The sequence below is a fragment of the Carettochelys insculpta genome, chromosome 5 (assembly GCF_033958435.1).
Source record: "Carettochelys insculpta isolate YL-2023 chromosome 5, ASM3395843v1, whole genome shotgun sequence".
Taxonomy (NCBI): Eukaryota; Metazoa; Chordata; order Testudines; family Carettochelyidae; genus Carettochelys; species Carettochelys insculpta.
The window spans coordinates 104,477,512-104,502,203 of NC_134141.1; the positions used below are offsets into that span (position 1 = coordinate 104,477,512).

General features: G+C 40.8%; 1 protein-coding gene across 1 annotated transcript in view; it reads left to right on the forward strand.

The window, feature by feature from the left end:
- Positions 1 to 24,692, forward strand: part of CPLANE1 (ciliogenesis and planar polarity effector complex subunit 1) — a 166,032-nt gene that overhangs the window by 109,367 nt on the left and 31,973 nt on the right. The window contains exons 34-43 of the mRNA XM_074995640.1: positions 4,599 to 4,771; positions 12,309 to 12,441; positions 15,376 to 15,430; positions 15,936 to 16,040; positions 17,502 to 17,594; positions 18,374 to 18,495; positions 19,263 to 19,458; positions 20,082 to 20,299; positions 22,266 to 22,359; positions 23,974 to 24,135. Coding sequence (XP_074851741.1) covers positions 4,599 to 4,771; positions 12,309 to 12,441; positions 15,376 to 15,430; positions 15,936 to 16,040; positions 17,502 to 17,594; positions 18,374 to 18,495; positions 19,263 to 19,458; positions 20,082 to 20,299; positions 22,266 to 22,359; positions 23,974 to 24,135 — 1,351 coding nt within the window. The remainder of the gene's footprint in view (positions 1 to 4,598; positions 4,772 to 12,308; positions 12,442 to 15,375; positions 15,431 to 15,935; positions 16,041 to 17,501; positions 17,595 to 18,373; positions 18,496 to 19,262; positions 19,459 to 20,081; positions 20,300 to 22,265; positions 22,360 to 23,973; positions 24,136 to 24,692) is intronic.

Consider the following 24,692-nt stretch of genomic DNA (forward strand, 5'->3'; position numbering starts at 1 on the left):
AAAAAAAAAAAGAGAGAAAGCAAAGACAAAGAGAATATCAGCCAAAAAAAAAAAAAAAGTGTCCCCAGTACTGCTCCAGGGAGGAGTGGGGCGGGGGTCCCTGGGGGACGCATTCATGTTTTCATGGAAGGGCTCCCTACTTTACGCGTTTCCCCTCCAGCGCTTATCCGCAAGGTCTTGCACAAAGCCAGAAGGGAGAGAGCTCTCATGATACTCATAGTCCCACTTGGGATCAGCAGCAATGGTTTCCCTTGCTTCTGCGCATGTCGGACCGCCCACCACTCCCTCTACCGGTGGCGCCGGACTTACTCATGCGGGCTCAAGGGTCCATAGTGTACCCGCACCCTCAGGGTCTGCACCTACAAGCATGGCTAATCCATAGCTCAGCTCCTTAAAGAGCACGTGTACGGAGGGAGCACATCAAGTCCTGGAATGTAGCCGAAGGACCTCCACTAGGAGGACTTACAAGCAGAAATGGACTCGATTCACAGCCTGGTGTTCTGCCAAGCAGTTAGCTCCCCTTGACGTTCCTATACCTGTAATACTAGAATACTTATTGGACCTCAAGAGAGGCGGGTTTTCTCTATCCTCGCTAAAGGTCCACCTCGCCGCTATATCAGCCTTTCGGCATACAGAGGAAGGGCCCACGTTAGTCGCCCATCCTATCGTTACCAGGTTCTTGAAGGGGCTGGTAAACCTGTACCCCCCCCCCCTTGGAAACCGCTTCCACTATTGTGGAATTTGGACTTGGTGCTCAGCACGCTATCGGGTCCACCTTTTGAACCATTAGCCACAGTTCCCATACGTCTCCTTACGATAAAAACAACCTTCCTCCTTGCAACTACGTCAGCCCGCAGGGTGAGTGAGCTCACGGCAGTGATGGCAATGCCGCACTGCACAGTATTCTCAAAGGAGGTGGTAACCTTAAGGCTGCGCCCAGCCTTTGTTCCAAAAGTCTCTTTGGAGTCCAATCTTAATGAGCCAATAGTTTTACCCTCGTTTTACCCGAAGCCTCACAGCTCCGGCAAGGAGGCACGCCTGCATCTCCTAGATGTGAGGAGGGTGTTGGCCTTCTACACAGACAGAACTAAGTCCTTCCGGAAAACGGACAGGCTTCTAGTCTCTCTTGCTCCTGGGTCAAAAGGAGAAGGTCTCTCTTCCCGGAGAATGTCAAAGCACGTTGTGTCCTGTATAAAAATGTGCTTCGAACTTCGAAAGACTCCTTTGCTGGCCCCGCCCAGGGCTCACTCCACCAGGGCGGTGGCGGCGTCAACAGCCTTCTTCAAGGGCATTGCATTAACAGACATCTGTAGAGCGGCGACCTGGTCATCCTATGACACCTTCGCCAAGCATTATGCCCTGCCTCGGGTATTCTAAGAGGATACCCGTCTATCGACAGCAGTCCTCTCGGGGGCAAGCTGCACATAAACCGATTACCCACCTCCTTACTTGGGTTACTGCTGGGTAGTCACCTATTGTGGAGCACCCACGGGGACCACTTGAAGAAGAAAGAGAAGTTACTCACCTGTAGTAATGGTGGTTCTTCGAGATGTGTCCCCGTGGGTGCTCCACCACCCGCCCATCCTCCCCGCTTCGGATCTCTGTCTAGTGTTTTTCAGGAGCATCCGAGGCGGTTGGTCAAGGAACTGGTGGGGACCGGATCGTGCACGCGGCCGGGGGTGCGCAGGGGGGCGGTGCGCACCAGCGCATGCGCGATCCAGGAGAAACTGCTGGAAGATTTACCATCTGCGGCGCCGGGAGAGCCCGACACCTATTGTGGAGCACTCACGGGGACACATCTCGAAGAACCATCGTTACTACAGGTGAGTAACTTCTCTTTTTTAGACAAAGGAAATGTAGTATTGCACTTTGTATTTCAGTATAATATTTGGTACAGTTCAGCATGGGAAATTAGTTAAATTGGAGAAGATGGGGATTAATATGAGAACTGAAAGGTGAATCAGGGACTAGTTAAAGGGGAGTCCACAGTGGGCCATAATGAATGACAACCTGTCAGGCTGGAAGGAAGTCACTAGTGGAGTTCCTCAGGAATTAACCTTGGGACCAATTTTATATAACATTCTTATAACCAATGTTAGCCAAAAAAAAAAAAAGAGTGTGCTAATAAAATTTTCAGGTAACACTAACACAAACTTGGGAGGTCTTGCTAATACAGAAGAGGACCAAAATATTCTATCAAAGATGTGGATGACCTTGTAAACTGGAGTAGTAAAAATGGGATGAAATGTAACAGTGCAAATTACAAGGTAATTCTTTTAAAGATGACAGGAATTTTTGTGATAAGCTTTGGACTTTTCAGTTGGAAGCAGAGCCAGATTAAGCTACATCAAGTTTGAGGCCCCATAGCATTACCCAAAAAAGTAATGTAATTTTTTTTTCATTTAGGTTCCCTCATAATCTAAGACCATAAGATGTATCTTACTTAGCATGTGTATAAATCTGGTTCTTGTTGGAAGTGACAGAGGAGCAGAAATACCTGGGTGCATTGGTTGATCTCAGGGAGATTGAGCTGTCAGTTTGATGCAACCGTGCAAAAGGGTTTTGCAATCCTACTATATACATCAGCCAAATGTTAGTACTGTACTATTATATAAGGCACTGGTGAGACCTCATCTAGAATACTGTGCAGTTCGGGTCTCCCTTGTTTATGTAAGATGAACTCAAACTTAATCTGGTTTAAAGAGTGAATCTAGGATGCTCCAGTTAATGAAAAATCTACCTTGTGAAAGGAGACTCAAAGAGTTTGATTTGTTTAGCCTAACTAACAAAAGTCTGCAGTGAGAGGGGATTGTTCTGTATAAATAAAAAATAATAAATAGGGGTATCTCCCTATCTCATAGAGCTGTTATGGACCTTCACAGGTTATTAAGTCCAGTCCCCTGAACTCACAGCAGGACCAAGCACCATTCCTGACAGTTTTTTTTTTTTAAATCTGTTTGTCCCGGATTCCTAAATGGCCCCCTCAAGTGTTTGAGCTCACAATGTTGGATTTAGCAGGACAGTACTCAAACCACTGAGCCTTTCTAGTCACCACTGCTTCTGAGAGCCACACAGATGCTATCATGAGAAAAAGTATTCTTAAAGCTCCAGCAAAACTATGTTCAGGGCAAATGCCTCGAAAATGGTTCCTTGTCCTAATTCCTGGCGTTCTTTGAAGGTTGTGGCAGAAATGGGCATTCTTGCCATTTAAAGATTTGTCTCAAACATACTGAATGTATGGACTAATTATACTCTTCTCATGTCATTCTATCCAGGAAGCCAAGGCCTTAGGTCCTCACAGCTGGTGCAGGCACGATATTAAATCCTGCACTATTTATCATGCATGTATTTGGGAATCAGTTCTCAGAGATCCCTAGGATATTGGGGAAAAGTGCATGAGCCTCATCAGTGAAAGATTTGTAAAGTACGTTTCCATTGGTCTGCAGTGTCTTCAATTGATAGGTTTCTACAGAATTCCTTGCTTTATATTGGAAAAGCTTCCACTTCTAACTATTATTCTACTGTACAAATAATTAAAGTTTTGCTTAATATCCCGTTACATTTGTGATTTACTTCTTATTATTTTTGATTTGAGATTAATGGGGAGTGAAGCTGTGCAACAGAAAGATATTTCTTTCAAAATAATTTTCTTTTTATTAACAGCTTCTCCCCTCATTCACCACATTCTGGTAGACAGATAAATTATTGGAGTACAAATGGCTACTTGCCGCAATATATCAAGTGGTCTTAATGCTAATAGTCAGTTTCTGGAGTGTTTCTGTAGCTTTGGACGAATCATTCTGGTGGCCTGAACTTCAGGCCAAGGGGCTTAGTGGTGGAGTCTCCAACAATAATAATGAAATTTCATGGGTGAAGTGGAGGCATTGATTTGTTAGTGTTGAATGGTGAGAGAAACTAACAATGAAGATTAACAGGTAAGAAATTTCTTACCTTATTTTTAAAGGAAAATTACTTAACTTTTTTAGAATATGAAATGTTGCAGTTCTGTATCATTTTCTGTTTTGTATTACACCTTTTGTTTATGGTATAGCCACCTATTCTCTGCCTATTATGTTGTCTCTGGGTGATAATTAATGCGTGTGCTCAATAACTGGGTTTGAGTCTATTACAGATTGAAACTCTCTAATCCAGAGCTCCTTCATCTGGCAACATCGGTAATTCAGCATGATTTTAGTTAGCTGGATGACCACGCATCAGGGATGTGGCCGAGTTTCCTGTGATCCCATAAGCTTGTTTACAGCTGCCAGTCTTGGCTCTCAGTGTTCTGTGTTATTTAGCTGTAATTTACCCCTAAATGTCTTCTAAGAGCCCAGTAAGCAGTGGAAGTATTGGTAATGTGCTAGACAATGTTGACCACCCATGGTCCACCTAATTCTCTTGTCCGGCACCAGTCAGGTCCCAAGAGGGCTGGACGAGAGAGATTTGACCTGCACTACACAGTTGCCAAGCACTGACAGCATTAGGAGTTGTAGCCATGTAACTGACCTCAGAGTTGGACCTACTCTGTTTAACAGAGTCTATATGATTTTTTGGTTTCCTCTTCTAAAAGTGTCTTATTTTGTGTCCCTTTCAAACAGTTCCAATCACCAAAACTCATCCCGCTTCAAAATCTCATTGCTTTTGAGCAAAGGCGCCAGCGTACCAGTTCACCACAAGACTTCATAGGACAAGCCCGTTCTGTTCAGCTTGACTTGTTAAAAGCTAATACTGAACCATCTGATACAAGACATACACCGAATAATGCAAAAAGGCAAGAGCAAAATTTTTAAAATTGGTCTTCATTTGGAGAGATTTACTATGAATCTGAGCCTTCTCAGACTGATTACAATGGTAGTTTTTGCATTACCTTCAATGAAAGCAGGATTGAATGCTAAATAATTGGAAGAGGCTGAAAATGGGATACAGAGCCTTTCGCTTCTTTATCTCTGATGTAAATTTTTCTATCATCTATCCTGTTCTTTGCCTGTTCTGAAATAATCAGGGTTTAATTCTTAGTAGCCAGCCATCCACATCACAAAATAGTCTGCTTGTTAGTGCTCCTTGTGTTCCTCAGTGTTTTCTGACTTCTAGAGGAGTTTCATTTAGGTCTGGAGTCTAGGTTTTTTAACAGGATGGTGAAAATTTTCTTGTGAAGTCGTTGAGCCTGAATGTGAAAACAGTGGAGCAAATAGCAAAACTCCTATTGATCTGAATAAGTATACAGTTGAGTTCTTTGTTTAGCTAATTCCATTTTACTGGCTGTGTGACTTAAAATGATTTTTTTTCCCAAAGGAATGATAGCTGTTCACATGTTTCAGAAAAAACAGTTAAGAGTCCTGTGAGACCTTAAAAACTAACACATTTATTTGGAAATAAGCATTGTGGCCTGGAACCCACTTCGTCAGATGCATGCTGTCTTTGAAACTGATCTTTATTTCACATTAATCAAGAACTGTCATTACGTAGTCAATAAAAACTAAAGCAATTCCTAGGCTCTCTTGAGATGCACCTAACTTGCCCCCACAGTTTTTCTACCACAACAGTAGATTAGTATCATGGAAGTTTAGAATTCTGTGTTTCCCTTCAAAGATATAACGTTATCAAAACATTTAGAATGGAGCACTCCCACTTGTGAGTCTGATGTCTTTAACGCTTTCAGTTAGAAACACAGAATCCTGACTTTAGCTCTTGACATTTAAGTAGAAGTAACTGATTTGATTTTCAGCTATCATGCTTTACAGTGTTATAGATTGGAGATGGACGTAGGAGATGGACGTGTTGAGAGTCTCTGGGTTAGACTAAGAGGGGTAAAAAACAAGGGTGATGTCCTGCTAGGCGTCTACTACAGGCCGCCTAGCCAGGTGGAAGAGATGGATGAGGCTTTTTTTAAACAACTAACAAAGTCAAGCAGGGCCCCAGATTTGGTGGTGATGGGGGACTTCAACTATCCAGATATATGTTGGGAAACTAACACAGCGGTGCACAGACTATCCAGTAAATTCTTGGATTGTACTGGAGACAATTTTTTATTCCAAAAAGTTGAAAAAGCTACCAGGGGAAAGCTGTTTTAGATTTGATTTTAACAAATAGGGAGGAATTGGTAGAGAACTTGAAGGTGGAAGGCAGCTTGGGTGAAAGTGATCATGAAATCATAGAGTACACAATCCTAAGGAAGGGTAGAACAGAAAACAGCAAAATAGAGATGATGGATTTCAGGAGGGCAGATTTGGTAAACTCAGAGAGCTGGCAGGTAAGGTCCCATGGGAAGCAAAACTGAGGGGAAAAACAGCTGAGGAGAGTTGGTAGTTTTTCAAAGGGACATTATTAAGGGCCCAAAAGCAAGCTATCCTGCTGCATAGGAAAGATAGAAAATATGGAAAAAGACCCTTGGCTTAACCAGGAGATCTTGCATGATCTCAGAATAAAAAAGTGATTGTATAAAAAATGGAAACACGGAAAAATTACAAAGGATGAATATAGGCAAACAACACAAGAATGCAGGAGAAAGATTAGAAAGGCTAAGGCACAAAATGAGCTCAAACTAGCTGCAGGCATAAAGGGAAACAAGAAGGCTTTTTATAAATATATTAGAAACAAGAGGAAGACTAGGGACGGGGTAGGGCCATTGCCCAGTGAGGAGGGAGAAACAGTAACAGGGAACTTGGAAATGGCAGAGATGCTTAATGACTTCTTTGTTTCAGTCTTTACTGAGAAGTCTGATGGAGGAATGCTCAACATAGTGAATGCTAGTGGGAAAGGGGTAGGGTTAGAAGTTGAAATAAAAAAAGAACAAGTTAAAAATCACTTAGGAAAATTAGATGTCTGCAAGTCACCAGGGCCTGATGAAATGCATCCTAGAATACTCAAGGAGCTGATAGAGGAGGTATCTGAGCCTTTATCTATCATCTTTGGAAAATCATGGGAGACAGGAGAGATTCCAGAAGACTGAAAAAGGGCAAATATTGTGCCCATTTATAAAAAGGGGAATAAGAACAACCCAGGAAACTACAGGCCAGTCAGCTTAACTTCATTGCCAGGAACGATAATATAGCAGGTAGTTAAAGAAATCATCTGCAAGCGCTTGGAAGGTGGTAAGGTAATAAGAAACAGCCAGCATGGGTTTGTAAAGAATAAATCTTGTCAAACTAATCTGATAGCTTTCTTTGATAGGATAACAAGTCTTGTGGATGGGGGAGAAGCGGTAGATGTGGTATACCTAGACTTTAGTAAAGCATTTGGTACGGGGTCTCATGATATTCTTATAAAAAACTAGGCAAATACAATTTAGATGAGGCTACTACAAGGTGGCTGCATAACTGGCTGGTTAACCGTACCCAGAGAGTAGTTCTAATGGTTCTCAATCCTGCTGCAAAAGTATAACAAGTGGGGTTCCGCAGGGGTCTGTGTTAGGACCAGTTCTGTTCAATGTCTTCATCAATGATTTAGATATTGGCATAGAAAATACGCTTGTTAAGTTTGCAGATGATACCAAGTTGGGAGGGGTTGCAACTGCTTTGGAGGATAGGGTCATAATTCAAAATGATCTGGATAAATTGGAGAAATGGTCTGAGGTAAACAGGATGAAGTTTAATAAGGACAAATGCAAAGTGCTCCACTTGGGAAGGAACAATCAGTTTCACACATACAGAGAGACTGTCTAGGAATGACTACCGCAGAAAGGGATCTAGGGATTATAGTGGACCACAAGCTAAATATGAGTCAACAGTGTGATGCTGTTGCAAAAAAAGCAAACATGATTCTGAGATGCATTAACAGGTGTGTTGTGAACAAGACATGAGAAGTCATTCTTCCACTCTACTCTGCGCTGGTTAGGCCTCAGCTGGAGTATTGCGTCCAGTTCTGGGCACCGCAGTTCCAAAAAGATGTGGAGAAACTAGAGAGGATCCAGAAAAGAGCGACAAGAAGGATTAAAGGTCTAGAGAATGTGACCTATGATAAAAGGTTGAAAGAATTGGGTTTGTTTAGTTTGGAAAAGAGAAGATTGAGGGGAGATATGATAGCAGTTTTCAGGTATGTAAAAGGGAGTCATAAGGAAGAAGGAGAAAACTTGTTCTCCTTGGCCTCTGAGGATAGAATAAGAGGCAACGGTCTTAAACTGCAACAAGGGAGGTTTAGGTTGGACATTAGGAAAAAGTTCCTAACTGTCAGTGCAGTCAAACAGTAGAATAAATTGGCAAGGGAGGTTGTGGAATCTCCATCGCTGGAGATATTTAAGAACAGGTTAGATACATGTCTATCAGGGATGGTTTAGATAGTACTTGGTCCTGCCATTGGGGCAGGGGGCTGGACTCGATGGCCTCTCAAGGTCCCTTCCAGTCCTAGTGTTCTATGATTCTATGAAATTGTAATATTTAAGACAATATGCTGTCTTTTAATAATCCACTAGTAAATATTTTTTACATAAGTATTTTCAGTTCTTTTGGGAAATAAGTTAGAGTAGAGAGAAAGTTACATTCTTAACAGCACAGTTTTATTTCTTGTGGCAACATTTATATGTAGGCCCTTCTGTCTTACGTATTTTTTTTTGCATACAATATATAGTGCTCACTATGCTGTAAAGTATACAGATGAAAAGGCTTATAATAATAATTTAGTTAAACAATGTCTTATAGCCACTTTTTTATTAGAATATGTGAATAAGCTTATGTGTTACTGTTAAATATTTTATGAACATCTTAAATAGCTTTGGCCATGTCTACCCTGGCATAGTGTTGCTCACAGAGTGTAGCAGCGAAACCACTATCGAGTGTCCATACTGTCACTTATTAGTGTGAATATATGCATGGCATTTGCAGCACTTTTCAGAGAGGTGCATTTTGGGCAGATATCCCCCAAAGAACCTCTTCTGATGCAGAAATTTGTGAGGAAGCAAAGGGCATCCTGGGTTCTGTCCCAGTGCCTCAGGGTGCATTGCTTTGCATCCCAGCAGCGCCCTGTGCTTCCATCCACATTTGGCACCATCTTTCAACGACATCTGTACCATGCTGCCCTCTCTGCCTTCTCAGTGTGTGGGAATGGATACCAGCTGTTGACAGAAATGTTGATTGGTGTCACTAATACAGCATGCTTGACAGTTGAGTTATTTCTGAAGTTGCAAAGTGACTCAGGATTCTATGCAGCCTTCTTACAACACAAGATTTCTTATGGCATTCATGGAGTTGCTCATCACAGTGGAATGTTGCTTTGGGGCTCAGAAGACAAGCACTGAGTGGTGGGATCACATCGACATGAGATCCTGGGATGACGAGCAGTGGCTGCAGAACTTTGATGAGGAAAACCACCTTCATGGGCCCATGTGATAAGCTCACTCCTACCCTTCAGTACAGGGACATGTGAATGAGAGCTGCCTTGCCTGTGGCAAAGCATTTGACAATTGCTCTGTGGAAGCTGGCTACTCCAGACAGATTTTGCTCAGTTGCCAATCATTTTGGAATGGGAAAGTCAACCCTTGGACTTCTGTTGATGGAAGTGTGCAGGACCATCAATTGCATGCCTCTGAAAGACTGTGACTCTGGACAATATGTATGAACTTGTGGATGGCTTTGTGTGGATGGACTTCCCCAACTCTAAAGCCATGATGAATGGCATTAACTTTCCAATTCTGGTATTTTACCATCCTACCCTCTGAGTACATTAGCTGCAAGGAGTATTTCTCCATGGTTCTGCATGGACATTAACACATAATGGTCTGGAAAGCTTCACAATGGATGCATCTTTCAGAACACTGGCCTCTTCAGAAAGTTGCAAGCCAGGGACTTTTTTCCTGGGCCAGAAGATCACCGTTTAGGATGTGAAAATACCCATTGTGATCCTTGAAGACCCACTCTACTGATTAATGTGGTGGCTTATGAAAACATATATGGGAAGCCATGACAGCATAAAGGAGCAGTTCAATAATAGGCTGAGCAGGTGCAGAATAACTGTCAGTTGTGCTTTGGGCTGTTTCAAGGCCCACTGGCAATGTTTGTATAGGAAACTGGACTAGGCCAACATCCCCATGTTTATTTTCACGTGTTGTACCTTCCTTATGTTTGTGAAGTGAAGGATGAAAGCTTATCTCAGGGCTGGGCTGCTCAAGCATGGTGCCTGGAGGCCAGGTTTGCGGAGCCGGAAACCAGGGCTACTATGCAGTACAGTGTGGGGTCACAAGGATCATGGATGCCTTCAGGCACCAATCTGATGCCAAAAGTCAGTGAAACTTGTTGCTAGGCTTGGGAGCTCAGGGTCAGCATTGCTAGGGGGTTACTGATGGTCCATGTGCTGCTGTTAGCACTGAAGAGATCGTAGCTTTGCAGGGGTGTACACTTGTGTATTTGTTTTCATGTAGTGGACTATAGATTTCCTTGAAACATGTGAATTTAATTTATTAAACACAGTAATACAGGGTTGGAAGAATTCATTGGTGAAGGGCAGTGCTGTTCTCTGGGCAGGGGTGTCTTGAAGGGAGCCCTGCAGGGAGGCCCTCCCATTAGTAATGGCTATTTGTTTCCACAGGCTGTGTTCATCCTGGAAGACATTTCAGAGCTTAGAATGAGCAGGAAAGCAAAGGAGTTTTTTCTACTCCACTGCAGTCCCATCTGGGACCATAAGCAGTTTGTCTTTGCGCAGTGACGGTCCCCCTTCCTCGCCCCCACAGCATAGTGGTGAGGAAAAGTCAGCCTTCTGGGGTCAAATGCCACATTTGCTTTGCCAGCTAATTTGAGTTGAAGGGCAGCACAGCAGCCACATGAAGCTTTTGATGAGGTCTGTATGGCAGATTACTTAGATGTAAGATGTATCAACGATCTTTTTGCCATTTGACCAACCCTCTGCTGGTAGCAGCATCACACAACCAGAAACCTACTTTCTGTAGCCCTCCTGCTCCCAGCAAATTCCTTCAGTGCTACCTGAGACCTGACCCCACTTACCAATTGCATCTTCCAGATCCTTCAGTATCTGCAAGTGGCTCGCTTCTTTAGAGGTACAAAATAGCTCCTGACTGCAAGCCTCTATGGACGCAGAGTCCTTTGGCTCTGAATCTCTCTCTCGCTCATCAAACTCTGCCTCAACTTCCTCCTATTGTTTCAGTCCACTGTTGCATGTCCCCTTGCTATCCATGGGGTCTTCAGAGTGGAGGCAGGGTCACCTCCAAGTACATTGTCCAGTTCTTTGTAAAACCTGTAGGTTGTGAGTGCAGCACTGAAGTGCTAGTTTGCTTCCTGTGTGCTTTGTAGTAGGCTGTTTGCAGCTCCTTCACTTTGACATTGCACTGTAGTGTGTCCCTGTCATGGCCTGTTTTGGTGATGCGCCTAGCAATGGTTCCATAGGTATCGCAATTCCTGTGGCTGGAGCACAGCTGGGAATGGACATTCTCCTCTCTCCCAACACTGATGGGGTCCAGAACCTCGGCATGGCTCCAAGCATGGGTTCTCCTCGTGAATGGAACAAGCATGGGTAGCTGGAGAGATGTTCTGAGAACACACCAAGCATCACTGAACAAACAAGGAAGTGGGACATTCAAATTTGAAGAGTGCAAGTGCGGGTCTGGACTGGTCACCTGAAAGCAAGGCAGTGGAGTTGAAACAGATGTCCAGACAGACTAGAACAAGCATTGTGGGGAAGTGTCCTGGATAACAGTCAGGAATCAGTACTACACCATGGTGTCTGCACTGGCACCTCAGCACTTTGTATCCAGAATTTAGAAAACTCCGCGCTTCTTGTAGAGGTGGGTTAGCTAGAGTGCAGTAACTGTGAAGTTAATGCACACCAAGGCCAGATCTACAGTAGAGTAGAAAGTCAATTTCCAATATGCAATTTTAGCTGCTCCATTAAAGTAGTCAGAATCGATGTATCAGGATAGACTTTCTTAACTAGTGTTGTCCAGGGCTCTTCAAGCTTGCACCACAATCCCTCACTCCACGCAAGTAAGGGATAGCCTGGAGAACCAGGGTTGATGGCCAAGCCCAGAGAGGTTGATTTTGCTGCATCTTAACACACGCAAAATTGAATTTGGGAAGATGGACCATTGGTGCGGCGATCTTCTGGTAAGTATAGGTTAGTCCTAAGTGTCTTGCCAGTATGGACACCATGAAAGTTAGTGTTGTGGGCTGTTTTACTGCACATTCATTTGCCTGTGTAGACTTGGCCTTTGATGTGAAGTTTTAATTAGTTTCAATGGAACAGCAGTCATCTCCATCTTCACTCACCTAATATATTTCTTAAGAAGAACATAATTGGTATTTCTTGCTTTGATTGATGTTTCTGTTATCTAAATGAATTTAAATTATTTCTCACTGTTATGTCAATAGGGAAAAGAGACGTGCTGAGAAACAGAAAAAAGAGAAGGGGGACAAGAAAAAAGCAAGTGTGACGTTCTGCCCAGATGACTCCATTATTATGAGTACGGATGTTGTAGATACTCTTTTTGAAAGTGAGATACAGGTATAAGAAAATAATATTTTTCTTCCTTTTTTCTTGAATTTAAAATGATACCAGAGAAAGCAAAGAGAAAACAATATAAACAAAACCTTGCAAAACATCTCCACTCTTTCCAGCACCTCTGTAGAGATCTCATGTATCTTTTTCTTTTTGCTTGCATACTTACGTTTTCCTATAAGCCAGAGCTAAATCCCTCTGTTACCAAAATGAATTCTTCAGGGTATTTTCATTACGTCTGTCTTGTGCTCCCAGGCAGTAATTTCTGCCATATTGAAATAAAGTTGGGACATGAGGTGCTTCTCTTTCTGAAGGTAAGGGTTTTTCACACAATCAAGGGAAGCTGCAGTCCATTAAAAAAATGTATGTATTGATCCAAAAATTCCCAGTGACTGTAATTTTGATTTAGTTGGTTATTTATTCTATAGCATTTCTATGGCATGTCTAATCGATAGTTCAGAAATTCACTATTTTCTGTTATTTTTATTTAAAACTGTACAGTACTGTTTAAGTTGGGGTCACCATGTTTTTATTATGTGCATTTTAAGGCACCCACTCTGTACTGCAGTTCCTCATGCAGAATGAGGGATGGCAAAGCCCTTATCCCCAATTTATTTAAAAAGCGATCTTATTTGTCTTACATAGATCACTGCACAGCACAGTTAGGTGAACCCAGCTAGATGGGATTCTTGTATAGTACTTTTGGCGTGGTCTGTCGTAGCAGTTACAGGTGTGCTGTGATCAGGGACAGTAGTAGATGAGCTGGGTTCAATAAGCAAGAGTCAGTCAAAGCCAGGCCAAGGTAGGAAACCTTAGGTAGTATGTGGCTGGAATAAGGAGTCAGGAATCAGGGTCAGAGTCAGGCCAGAACTAGAAACCAGAGATCAGAGGTAGTACCAAACTTGAGACAGGAATCAGGATCAGAGTCAAGTTGGAGCTGGAGACTAGAGATCAGAAGTAGCATCCAGCTGGAGTCAGAAAGCAAGAATCAGAGTTAGAGCCAGGCTGGGATTGGAGCTCAGAGGATGAGTTGCAGCAGGCTGAGTCTATGTGATTGCCCAGATAATTTCCGGGGGCATATACCACAGTTTGATAGGGTGTTTGGTCAATCAAAGGGTTGCAGGGTGTTGCCACTATAGGGGTCTCAAGCAGTGCTTTCCGTGAAGTCTACTCTCTGCATTGCTTCCTGGGTCTGCTCTGCACGGCCTTCTGGTAATTGTGTGGGCACATAGCCATCCCTGGCTCTGCAGACCTCAGTTCTCATTCCTGTATCCTTACAGTGGGGAAGGGAAGACTTTGGCTGAAGTACATCTTAAGCAATTGAAAATTCTTCAGGAGTGGTGTGCTCTTGGACCCTACATGCCCTGTCCCGGGTCCCATGCTTCAGTGTCTCTACCCAAATGCAAAAATCGGTGATAGCCTGCTTCAGCAGAAAGGAGGCATCCTGTGGCAGCTTAAAACCTAACACATTTCGAAGCATCTGATGAAGTGGGCTCAAACCCATGAAAGCTTATGCCCAAATAAATTTGTTAGTATTTAAGTTGCCACAGGACTCCCCATTTTTATCCAAATACAGCTGCCAACTAGGATACAGACAGAAAGATCTCACATGTACGACTTAGATGAAAAACCAGAAGTATAAATTGTACCTGAATTTGAATTCATAATCAGTGTAAATTTTGAAACACTGATACAATGTTCTTTCATTAGTGTGTAGAAGCTAAACTGCCTGGTATCATTGTTGATTTATCAAATCACTAAATTAATTAATTTAGCCATTGAGATCAGGTCATTATGGTAAAAATAAATTAGAAAGATGGATTAGGACCAGATTCTGTAAACTTTACTCTCACCGAGAAAAATCAATTGAAAATCAGATCAAATAAAATCAGATACAGTCAAGTAAAATTGAAATCAATGGGAGTGTTTGTGTGAATAAGTGCTATTCAGAGTGAGCAAAGGTTGTACCAGGTGTACCTCCAAAAACTGAGATTCTCTCCATCAGGACAAGGGGTGTTCCTGGACCTGAGAACTGGGGCAGGTGGGCAACCCTATGGGGGACAGCAGTGCCAGGTTGGAAGTGGCATACCCTGTCAACTCCCTGTGGGGATCTGGAAGCAAAATGCTGGCTTGCCCCAGCAGCCCCCTGCAGGACACCAGGTCTGGAGTGCTGGCTTGCCATGGTAGCCCCTAGCGGTTAACCAGGGCCAGAGTGTCAGCTTGCTGTGACAGCCCACTGGGGGGAGATTAGGGCTGGAACGTTGACTTCCCTGGCAGCCCCAGGGGGCTGGAGAGCTGGGGCCGACTGTGGTGGGGAGCCACAGTTGGCAACCTCGGGAGCCATGGCCAGAAGGAACAGGGCAGGAGTGGCCAGGAGCAGGGGAATTAACATAAGAATCTGCCTCAATGTGAGTCAGTCTATGTATCACTTTGAGAGAACACTCGATATTTGATTGTAAGGGTACACTGCAGCTTTGCAGAATTGTTGCATGTGTATGAGGAATTTGTAGTGAATATGTAGCCCTGTCCTTTTTTTAAAAAAATTTCTCATTGATGACATTTAAAATTAATGGTGGGAGGATAGCAAATTATGAAGGCCTATATGTGTATAAAGAGATATACAGGAGTATATGCGTAAGAACTTTTTTAAACTCTGATTAGTTAAAATTAAAAAAAGTGACACAAGTGACCTTTGTTGGGAGGAATAACCTAAATGATTTTTCCCAAAATCCCTGAATGTTTTAAAATATAAATTTAATTGAAGAAGTTGCATGCCTAGTACCACTTCAGCACAGGAGTAATACCTGAATGAAATACAAAGAAAGGGGAAGTTTTCTAATGAATTTTAACATTTTTCTTCAAAGGAAGCATAATTTTATTTAAAAATGGGAAACATCCAAAAATCCTGTAAGAGTGGTTTGATCACATTTTTCTTATTAGGATCAGCAAGCAGAATCCATCCGTTTTCTTGGAGATGATTTTGTCGTTTCACCTGGTATGTTCATGCATGGTTTGTTTGGTTTTTTGTTGTGGTTTTTTGTTTTTCCCTGACCTTGGGCATTAGAGAAGTATGTTGCCTTTTCAAAATACAAGCCAAAAATAATACGAGTAAAACAAAGATATCTGTATCTATCTATCTATACACATTTTTTCTTTAAAATACAAAAAAGTACAATTTATATTCAAAGATCTCTCACTTAAAAGTTACTTGGCCAAATTCAGGCTCTCTCTAAGCAGGTACAACCATACAGATTTCAGTGGCATTGGATCCTCTTATACAAGGTCTGAAATTGGGCACTTATTTCCTCCAAATATTTTTTATAAAGTATGCTTACTGAAATAATAGTTGATTTATTTTTCTAATTTAGAAAACGTAGAACAGATTCTAGTTACAGCAGTTACTTTGTTATTTCATTATGAAATGGCTAGTTTGTGGCATTTCTCTTTAAAATAATTCTTATTCTAATTGGGGACAATGATTATGTATTTCCCCATTTTAGACACAATTGGAGAGGTTATTACTACTTCAGCAGGTCTACATTGCATGGCTTCCACCAGGAAAAAACCTGCAAAAGTTCAAGATGCCAGCACAAATACAGATCCAGGTAAAATACCACCTGTAAACTGTGACAAAACAAAGCAGCAGAAATATGGCACTTTAAAGACTAACAATGATTTATTCAGTGATGAGCTTTCATGGGACAGACCCACTTCTTCAGATCAGTTTCATTTCCAATACAGACTGACATGTATAAGTACAGAGGACCAAAAAGAAAAAGAAATTGCAATAAAAATGACTCAAATAGAATAGAAGGAAGGAAGTTGAGAGGTGGGGGGATGTTAAAGTTGGCAGTGGCAAAGTTGGCAGTGGGGTTTGGTTCTAGGTGACAGGCCTGTCCTTTCCTATAGGCAGCCTCTTAACCTGAGAGAGATTCTCACCAGCAGTCACTGGCTATACCACAATAATGTGAATCCTGGAACTTTGCCTTGGAACAAACCCTGCTGCCAGTTTTGTCCACATATTTATTCTGGGGGATACCATCACTGGACCTAGGTAGTGTGAAAATTCCTCTTGGAAAGAGAGGCTGCTGAACTCTTTTATATTCAAATTGGACACATTAACATGTGGTTTGAACCAGGATGGGAAATTTCTGGGTCATTATGGGGCTCTTTTGCATACTTGGCTTAATCTAATTCTTGACTCCACCCCACCCCCACCCCTCTACTCTCTGATTTGCTCACCTTGATAATTTTTTTTCTGATTTGTCAACCTTGATTACTATTTTTGGTTCTCTATGCCTTAAATATTGAGTCTGTTCTGGTCTGGCTATGGTCTGAAGAAGTGGGTCTGTCCCACGAAAGCTCACCTAATAAATTATATTGTTAATCTTTTAAAGTGCTACTTTACTGCTTTTTTGTTTTGATAGCATATAGACTAGCACAGCTTTCTGTCTCTTACTGATCTGAAGAAGTGGGTCTGTCCCACGAAAGCTCGTCACCGGATAAATCATTCTGCTAGTCTTTAAAGTGCTACATTTCTGCTGCTTTGTTTGTTGCAGTACAGACTAACATGGCTACCTCTCTGTTATGTGTAAACTGTGGCTTTACACTTTTAAGACCCATTTTATTTCAGATCTGCTTTTATGTGTTTCAGTATTTTCTCATTGTGATAATTGGAAAAAACTTTAAAAATATTGGACAACTTGTTATATTGTTGTTGTTTTAATCTTATTTCAAATCAATAATAAAACATTGCATAGAACTTCCTGTTCCTACATATATTCAAGTAAATATGCAAAAAATCTTCTTGAGATAGATTTTCAGTATTTTTTTTTCCTGAGGGCCAAATCTTGAAGTCTTTTCTCTGAAATTACTGTTATCAACTGGCATTTTCTCCATGTTATGACATACACTTAGGAGTTAGAAATAGATTCTGGTTATTTCTTTTTTTCTTATATTTCTGTTAATGGATAGTAAGCAAATGTTTTCTGAGTTTTTGCTCTCTCAACTATAACATTTGTTCATTTTATAGTAATCCATTTTTATTTGTTTTCATAACGATCCAGTTCTCAAATCATATCAGGATAAAGAAACTGACTCTGAAGACATAGTTTCTGAAATTCTTAATAAACAACCTGTCACCTCTGTTTCTACAAAAGGTGTGCCTTCCGTATTTCTGTCATTCTGTGGGTTGCATGGGTGTCCTGTGAACAATTTGCATTATGTAGTGTTTTCCGTAGTTAAGTGGGGAATGTTACACAGAAGATAATAATTTTAGTCCAGTGCTTAAAATCTAAACTGTAATTTGTTCTGGCAGGAACAATTTATCCTTTTAATCCCAAGGCTATATTTCATCTTTTAGTTAAAATTTACAAACAACACAAACATTATTTCTATAATTTTATTAATCTATCCAAGGTCCACAAAAATTAATGATGGAAAAGATCCACTGAATCATCTGGGTGTATATTCCTGCCCATATATGACTCTTTCCCCACAAGTTGTTAGATTTTAATGCTGCCAGTCCTCTTAGGAGACCATTCCACCATCTAATAGTTCATTACATTGCAAAGATGTGGGCTACCATTTCTTGCTAACTGTTCTGGTGTGTTTTAGCTCAAGTGTCTGGCTTGGGTTTTTTTTTTAAACTCTTTATTTGAAGACCCATTTATGGAAACTAATTGCAGTTTACAATTTCTTTCATAGTGCTAATTTTTAATTTTTTGTGGAATATCAACAAAATGAAAAATAATGTAGTAATAGCTTCATTGTGAATAAATATTAAACAACTGTACAGTATAGCATGTCACTTTATTCTGTTCTGATAACTAGAGTTTTTCTTGATTCTGAGGTAGTGAAGTTTCCAAATTGTTATTTCTAATGTGCCTGTGGTATTTCTTGTATATGGTATTCCTGACTATTATTTCCTTCCTCACAGAATATCTGGCTTCAGGTGTTCCTCAGATGTTACCACCAGACGTGTATTTAAATTTCAGATCCCACCCAGAAGTAGGGGAGAGATTACTACCATCCTCAGTGTCTGATACTGCACCTGATTTGGTTAGTACTCAGAAATATTTTCTGATCATATCATTATAACATGCTCTATATTAGTGTTTCTCAACCTTTTCTTTAATAAAGAATTCCTTAAAAAAAAAAAGTACCTCTGCACTTCTTTTGTGTACCCTGCATATTCATACCACTGGCTGAGAAACATGTTCTTAAGGTAGTCTGAGGTCTTGAAACAAGTGCCACTCAGCCTTTCCAGATCACTGTACCCTTTTCAGGAGCGCTATTTGTTTTGCATACCACCAAGTTACACCTCACTTACAAACTACTTACTTACAAAACATGCAAAAATATCTCAGAAAACTACTACTGAAAACTTGCTGACTTTGTCTTTTTATTATCAAATAAATGAATTGGAACGGACACATTGCACTTACATTTCAGCATATGAAGCAGTAGAAACAAGTCATTGTCTGAATTAACTTTCAGCTTGTACTGCCTTTACTAGTGTTTTTTATGTAGCCTGTTGTAAAAGTAGGCAAATATCTAAATGAGTTGATATACTACCCCAGGAAGACCTCAGCATACCATGCTCCTGAGAAACACTGTGTTGTCTAACCGGTTGTGTTAGTTTGAGTATGTATCTTCATCATGAAACCTTACAGAAATAGGATTTAGTTATCCAGTGTTTGAAATAATCAAGTATTTATTTCAACTCAAAAACCAAAGATAATGGATTAGAAAAGGGACAGTTAGCCACACTACTAACCAGAATATGTATTGTATGATTCCTTTCAATTTTTTCTGATGTGGTTCAGATTGGACACAAATATATCAATGTGATTGACATTGAAGACAGTGATCTCTTGAAGGATTTACCTATTATACTCGAGTCTACAGAAGCGATAGTTCGCACAACACAACATGAGAACCTTGAAGTTCCATCTGCAAAACTGCATCACATGGCAGCTTCTGTGACCAATGCAATTCCACCCAATGAATTTCAGAACCAAGGTAATAGTAAGTTATTTGTTCTATATATTTCTTTACTTGAAGATAATTACTTTCAAAAATCCTTCATTATAGCACTTCCATACAATAGACCTTCTGTCCTTCCCCCACCTTAGAGGCCATCCATTCTGCTAAGAAATTCTGCAGAATTCCACAGTACTTATCTTCTTTTCTAGATTGTGTCTTGTCCTGAGTGAGTGTGATTCTTCATGATTCTCCCAAATGCCAGGCTCCTACAGCAGAGTGTCAATGCCATGTTATTCAGTAGTGTAGAAGGGAAGGTGGAATCTGCCAGAAGGTTCATGCAGTTACAAACTTGTGTTAAGTTTTGGCAGAACTATTACTGGTTGCTAGAGAGATGGGGTTAATGTGCATCTCCAAGCCTTGCCTTCCAGCACAGATCACCAGACATTCTTCAGGTCCTGGAATGAAGGAAGAGGAGATTTATTCACAGGATTATGTACAGTATGACTCCCATAGGGACGTTCCCTGCACTTGCAACCCACACTAAAAATACCCACATATCTGATACATAGGTGCCCATTGTTTAAATATTTACAGTTCATTTGTTCGTTTTTTCTCTTTTTTATTATTATTTTGAAATGACCATCAAAATGTACTGATAGCAATGCAAGAAGGGGATGTAAAAGCGGAGGCTGCTAGAGATAATCTAACCTGGAACCTACTGCATGAGGATGTCAGCGCCATTCACTCTGCAGGACTATCGGCCAAAATCATTAGCAAAGAACACTTTTGTACAAAGCTGCAGAAAATGGATAAACAACTTCAGGCACTCCAGAGCATAGCAGAAAATATGGAGAAAGATTTCAGCAACACTAAACTGGTGTGTTCACACTGCTCTGTATATTTTTCCATTCAATTAAAATTAGATTTTACATTTTGGAATGATGTTTTTATATGCTTTTAAAAAAAAGAATACTGGACTGTCTGTTCATGTATTATGTTGGAACATTTGGTTTCCACTGCTAGTGTCAGTGGACCAAATCTTCAGTTGGTATAAATTGGTAGAATTCTGCTAAGGAGCTGACCCAGCATATTTAGTTACCCTAGAATTCTGTGCATATTAAGGGCCAGTTGCTGCAGGCTAGGAAGGAGACCTCTTTTTAGCAAGTTGTAGAAAATTCTTAGCAATGATAGCTGAAGTTTTGATTCTGTGGATTGACTGAATGTTTTTAAAACCTTTTACCATTCACCATGACAATTATTTAGTATTTATGTATATAAATAAAAATGTTTGTTTTTTCAAGGGTAACTTAGATGCCCATATTAGTGTTTTTATAAATCTAAATATATAAATGCAGTTTGTATGCCTAGTATATCTGGATTACAGTGTATAAATATGAAGAAATACACTTTCCTGTATGCCAGGACAAAGCATGACTGAAAAAAGAAACAGCAATAGAATTTTGCCTTTTTATGGTGCATCTAGTTTAATAATCTTACAAATTTTCCATCTAAAATGTGCTAAAATCTAATTATCTGTAAAACAGGGAAAATAAAATAGTCCTGTAAAACATTGCTCTGAGAGCATAAGATGAATGCAACAAAGTATTATTTATTATTTCAGTCAATTTAAATGTATAATTGCAGTTTACTACAGAATGGAAGTCACTTTATTAATCAGAGCAAATGAATTATGCTTTCAGTTGGCCAAATTCCTAGTTCAATCAGTTTAATGAACATAGCTTTACTGAGTTCAACGGAGTTATGTTGATTTACATCAACTGAGAACCTAGTGTAGAACGTAGTCTGCAATCCTTGCAAGTGATGTTTCACAGCCATTTGCTTTGTATATTGTCATGCAAGCTGTTAACATACTGAAAAAAGATAAGGCAGTAAAGCATAAAATAGCTGGAGTAAGAGAGGGAGAAGTTGAAAGCATTTAAAATATCTTTTAGGGACACTGACAAGTGATGGATAAAATCTTAGCTTTATCAACTTTGTTTTGGTTTGCGCAGGTAAATTTGATACCTTCACAAAATTCATATGTTTCTAGATTTTTACTTATCTGACTTAAAACATTTACATGGAGAGTTAGTGTATAGAGCACCCTGTTATTTATTTTAAATAAACTGGATGAGAACAGTTCAACTGTATAAAATTGTGTGTGTAAATCCAATCATGTTTTAAGGGTGCACACCTGAAAACACATATATATACTGAGGTTATGAATTCCCTTCACACTTAGCTTGCAGTGCATTAATTGGTTGTTTGGACGTAGCTATCATTCTAAAACTTCTGTACTGCACTGTGAAACAGTTGCATTTTCAAGTGCACTGCTGAACATTTAGTGTACAATAGAAAGTGTGCTATAGTTGAACACCTTGACTTGCTATGCAGTGATGCTCCAGGTAGAGTTTCTCAGGCACATAAGTAACAGGAGCTTAATGGGACTATTCATGTGAATAGTATTGTATGTGTCAAGTCTTCAAAGGCTTAGCTGTTTATGTGAACCATAGAATCCTAGAATCCTAAAGCAGGACCAAATCTATCTGGGATGACTTAGTTGGGGTTGATCCTGCTTGAAACGGGGGGCTGGACTAGATGATCTCCTGAGGTCCCTTCCAGCCCTATGATTTTAAGTCATCCCATCCAGAACTTTATCAATTGAACAATACTCAATTAGGGCTCCTTTAGTTCCTCTCAAAATCAAATATGTATTTAGTTGAAAATGTTTTGAATAAGAATATAATTATTAAAATGGCCTTTCATGAATTTTGGAGGTATAATTGTTTCATTTAAACTGTTTTTGATTTCTGCTTTATCATGTATGTGGATGCTTTTCTCAGGTAGTAAAAACAATAGAAGATTTAGGAATGGTTGCCAGTCCAGACTTGGGTGCAGCTTCTTTGTTCTCCGAAGGTGTTGGAGTTACTGATGAAGGTATGTGCTCTGCTAAATGAGGATCAGTGGGCCCTGTGCTGAGTTGTGGAATTTTGCAAATGTGTAGCCAAGCTACTGTCCATGCTCTTACACTGCCAGGGGAAGCCGGCTCCAGCCTAGTGCTGGGGTTGCGGTTCCAGTCCTGCATGGCTGCGTCCACCCCTACAGGGCTGCCAGAGGAAGCTGGACCTGGCTCCACAGGGTTGTGGGGGGAAAGCCATCTCTGGCCTAGGGGCCAGGAGGCTGCTTCCAGCCCCACAGGGATGCCAGCAGATACCACCCCCTGAGTCCTGCACACCTGACACCCCCCCCCCTTGGGGTGGGGATTGCTGGGGGAGATTCAGGCTCTGCTGAAAAACCCTTCCTCCCCACAGGGCTGCCAGAGGGAACAGGCAGCAACCTACTATCCTGCTCTCCTGTCCAGTGGCATCCCTGCTGGACGAAGGATGTTGCTGGATCAGAGAGTGCCGAATTTAGGAGTTCCAACCTATATTATGCAACTGAGGAAAGATCAGGCTAGCAATCAGGAAGAAGTAAAATGGAAGATGGAAAATTAGAGACAGAATTTACTCAATCACATTGGACTAGAAATTATACCTTTAACTGCTTCCATGACTAGGGGCTTGTCTACACTTGCCTCCGGGTTGAAGCATCAGACATCTATCTTCCAGGGTTTGATTTAGTGGGTTTGATTTAGTGGGTCTAGTATGGATCCACTTGATCAAATGCTGAGGGCTTCCCCATCAGTCCCTGGTATTCCTCACAGTCATGAGAAGTAACAGAAGTCTGTGGGAGAGTTTCTGTTATCAACTTCCTGCTGCAGGGATTGTGGAGAAATTTGAGCTAAGATACACTGACTCCAGCTGCACTAGTCTCATAGCTGGAGTTACATATCCTAAGTTACCTTTCTCCCATGGTATAGGCTTGGCATAAGATGCAGAATCTGATCTTAGGTTTTAGAGGTGATGGGTCTGACTTCAACTATTTTGTAAAATTCAGTGCAGTAGTGATATTGAATTCCACATTAATTTTGCAAGACATGATAATTTGACATCTGAATGTTTTCTCTACCTTGTAATAAGATTACAGTAATAATACCTTTGGCCTGACTTAATAAAAAGTCACATCAGTTAAGCTGGTTTTCTAGCAATGAGGTATTGATTATGTAATTGTTCATTTTTGTCTAGAAAATAAATGTATGCATAGGTCTGCTGCACTATACTGATTAAATGAGGCCAAGAAGGAACATTATGATTTCATATCAAATATGAGGCCAGATCATAGCTAAATTCTTCACTGATAAAATTAATCCATGGCCTGCTCCACAGTTGAGCCACAATGTAGTCCTTTACATTGGCAGACTAACATGTATACTGCAGTTCCAGGAGACCCATAGACTCCTGGAGCTCAGACTGGAGCCGTATGGCTGCATATTTCAACTGGTGTCAGAAACACAGTGAACTGAATACATTGTGATATTTGTTTAGGTTAGAAGGGTATATTAATCCTTAATGCAGATTCAAAAATATATTATTTCACTACATTTTCCATTTATTTGTCTGTCTATTTTATTACTGTGTTTTACTTACTGTGTCTATTCTTCCATTGCATCAGTACAATGTGTGAGCCCCGTGGACTTTGAAGATCATATGGATGAAGAAGAGGAGGGTTCAAGAGCTGAATATTCTGTTACCAGTTATACAGCCTTGCAAGCTTACTCTCTGTCCCCTGCAACTTCAGCTGCTAACCTCCCGAGTCACATAAAACCATCTTCTGGTATCATTGTTTCATTTGCTTTTTTACCCCTTTTGCTTGTTAGGAAGCAAGTAGGCTTTTTTTTTTTTTTTCTGTGTTGCCGCTACCTTTCTTGTTGTCTGGCTGTGCTGGAAGGAAGAGAGGACACACTAGAAGTGGTTTAATTAGTCTGCAAATATAGTCCTAAATATCTGGAAGAAAAAGTGTAGATGTACCCTTTGAGGTTCTGGGACCCAGTGAATCTCCTTTATGTACTTTTAACGTACAGTCTCAATCATGCTTGAAGACTTTCCAGAGGGTGTTATATCGTGTTTTTCATTCATTAGAATGTTGTTAAAGGAAAGCAAATAATTTTGGATCTGATTTTGAAGCCAGTATTCCATTTTTATCTGCCCAGTGACTTGCTCCGCTCCCAGCTCTCACTCTCTCTCTCCCTAGGCTCTCTCTGCCTTTGCTCCAAATATCTTTGTTAAGCTAGTTGACAGAAATGGCAATGACAGATTCCATTACTGGTAAAGGGGGGTAGGTCACAACTGGAAAAGTTTTGGTGCATCTGTTTTAAAAGCTTTGCTCCCAAG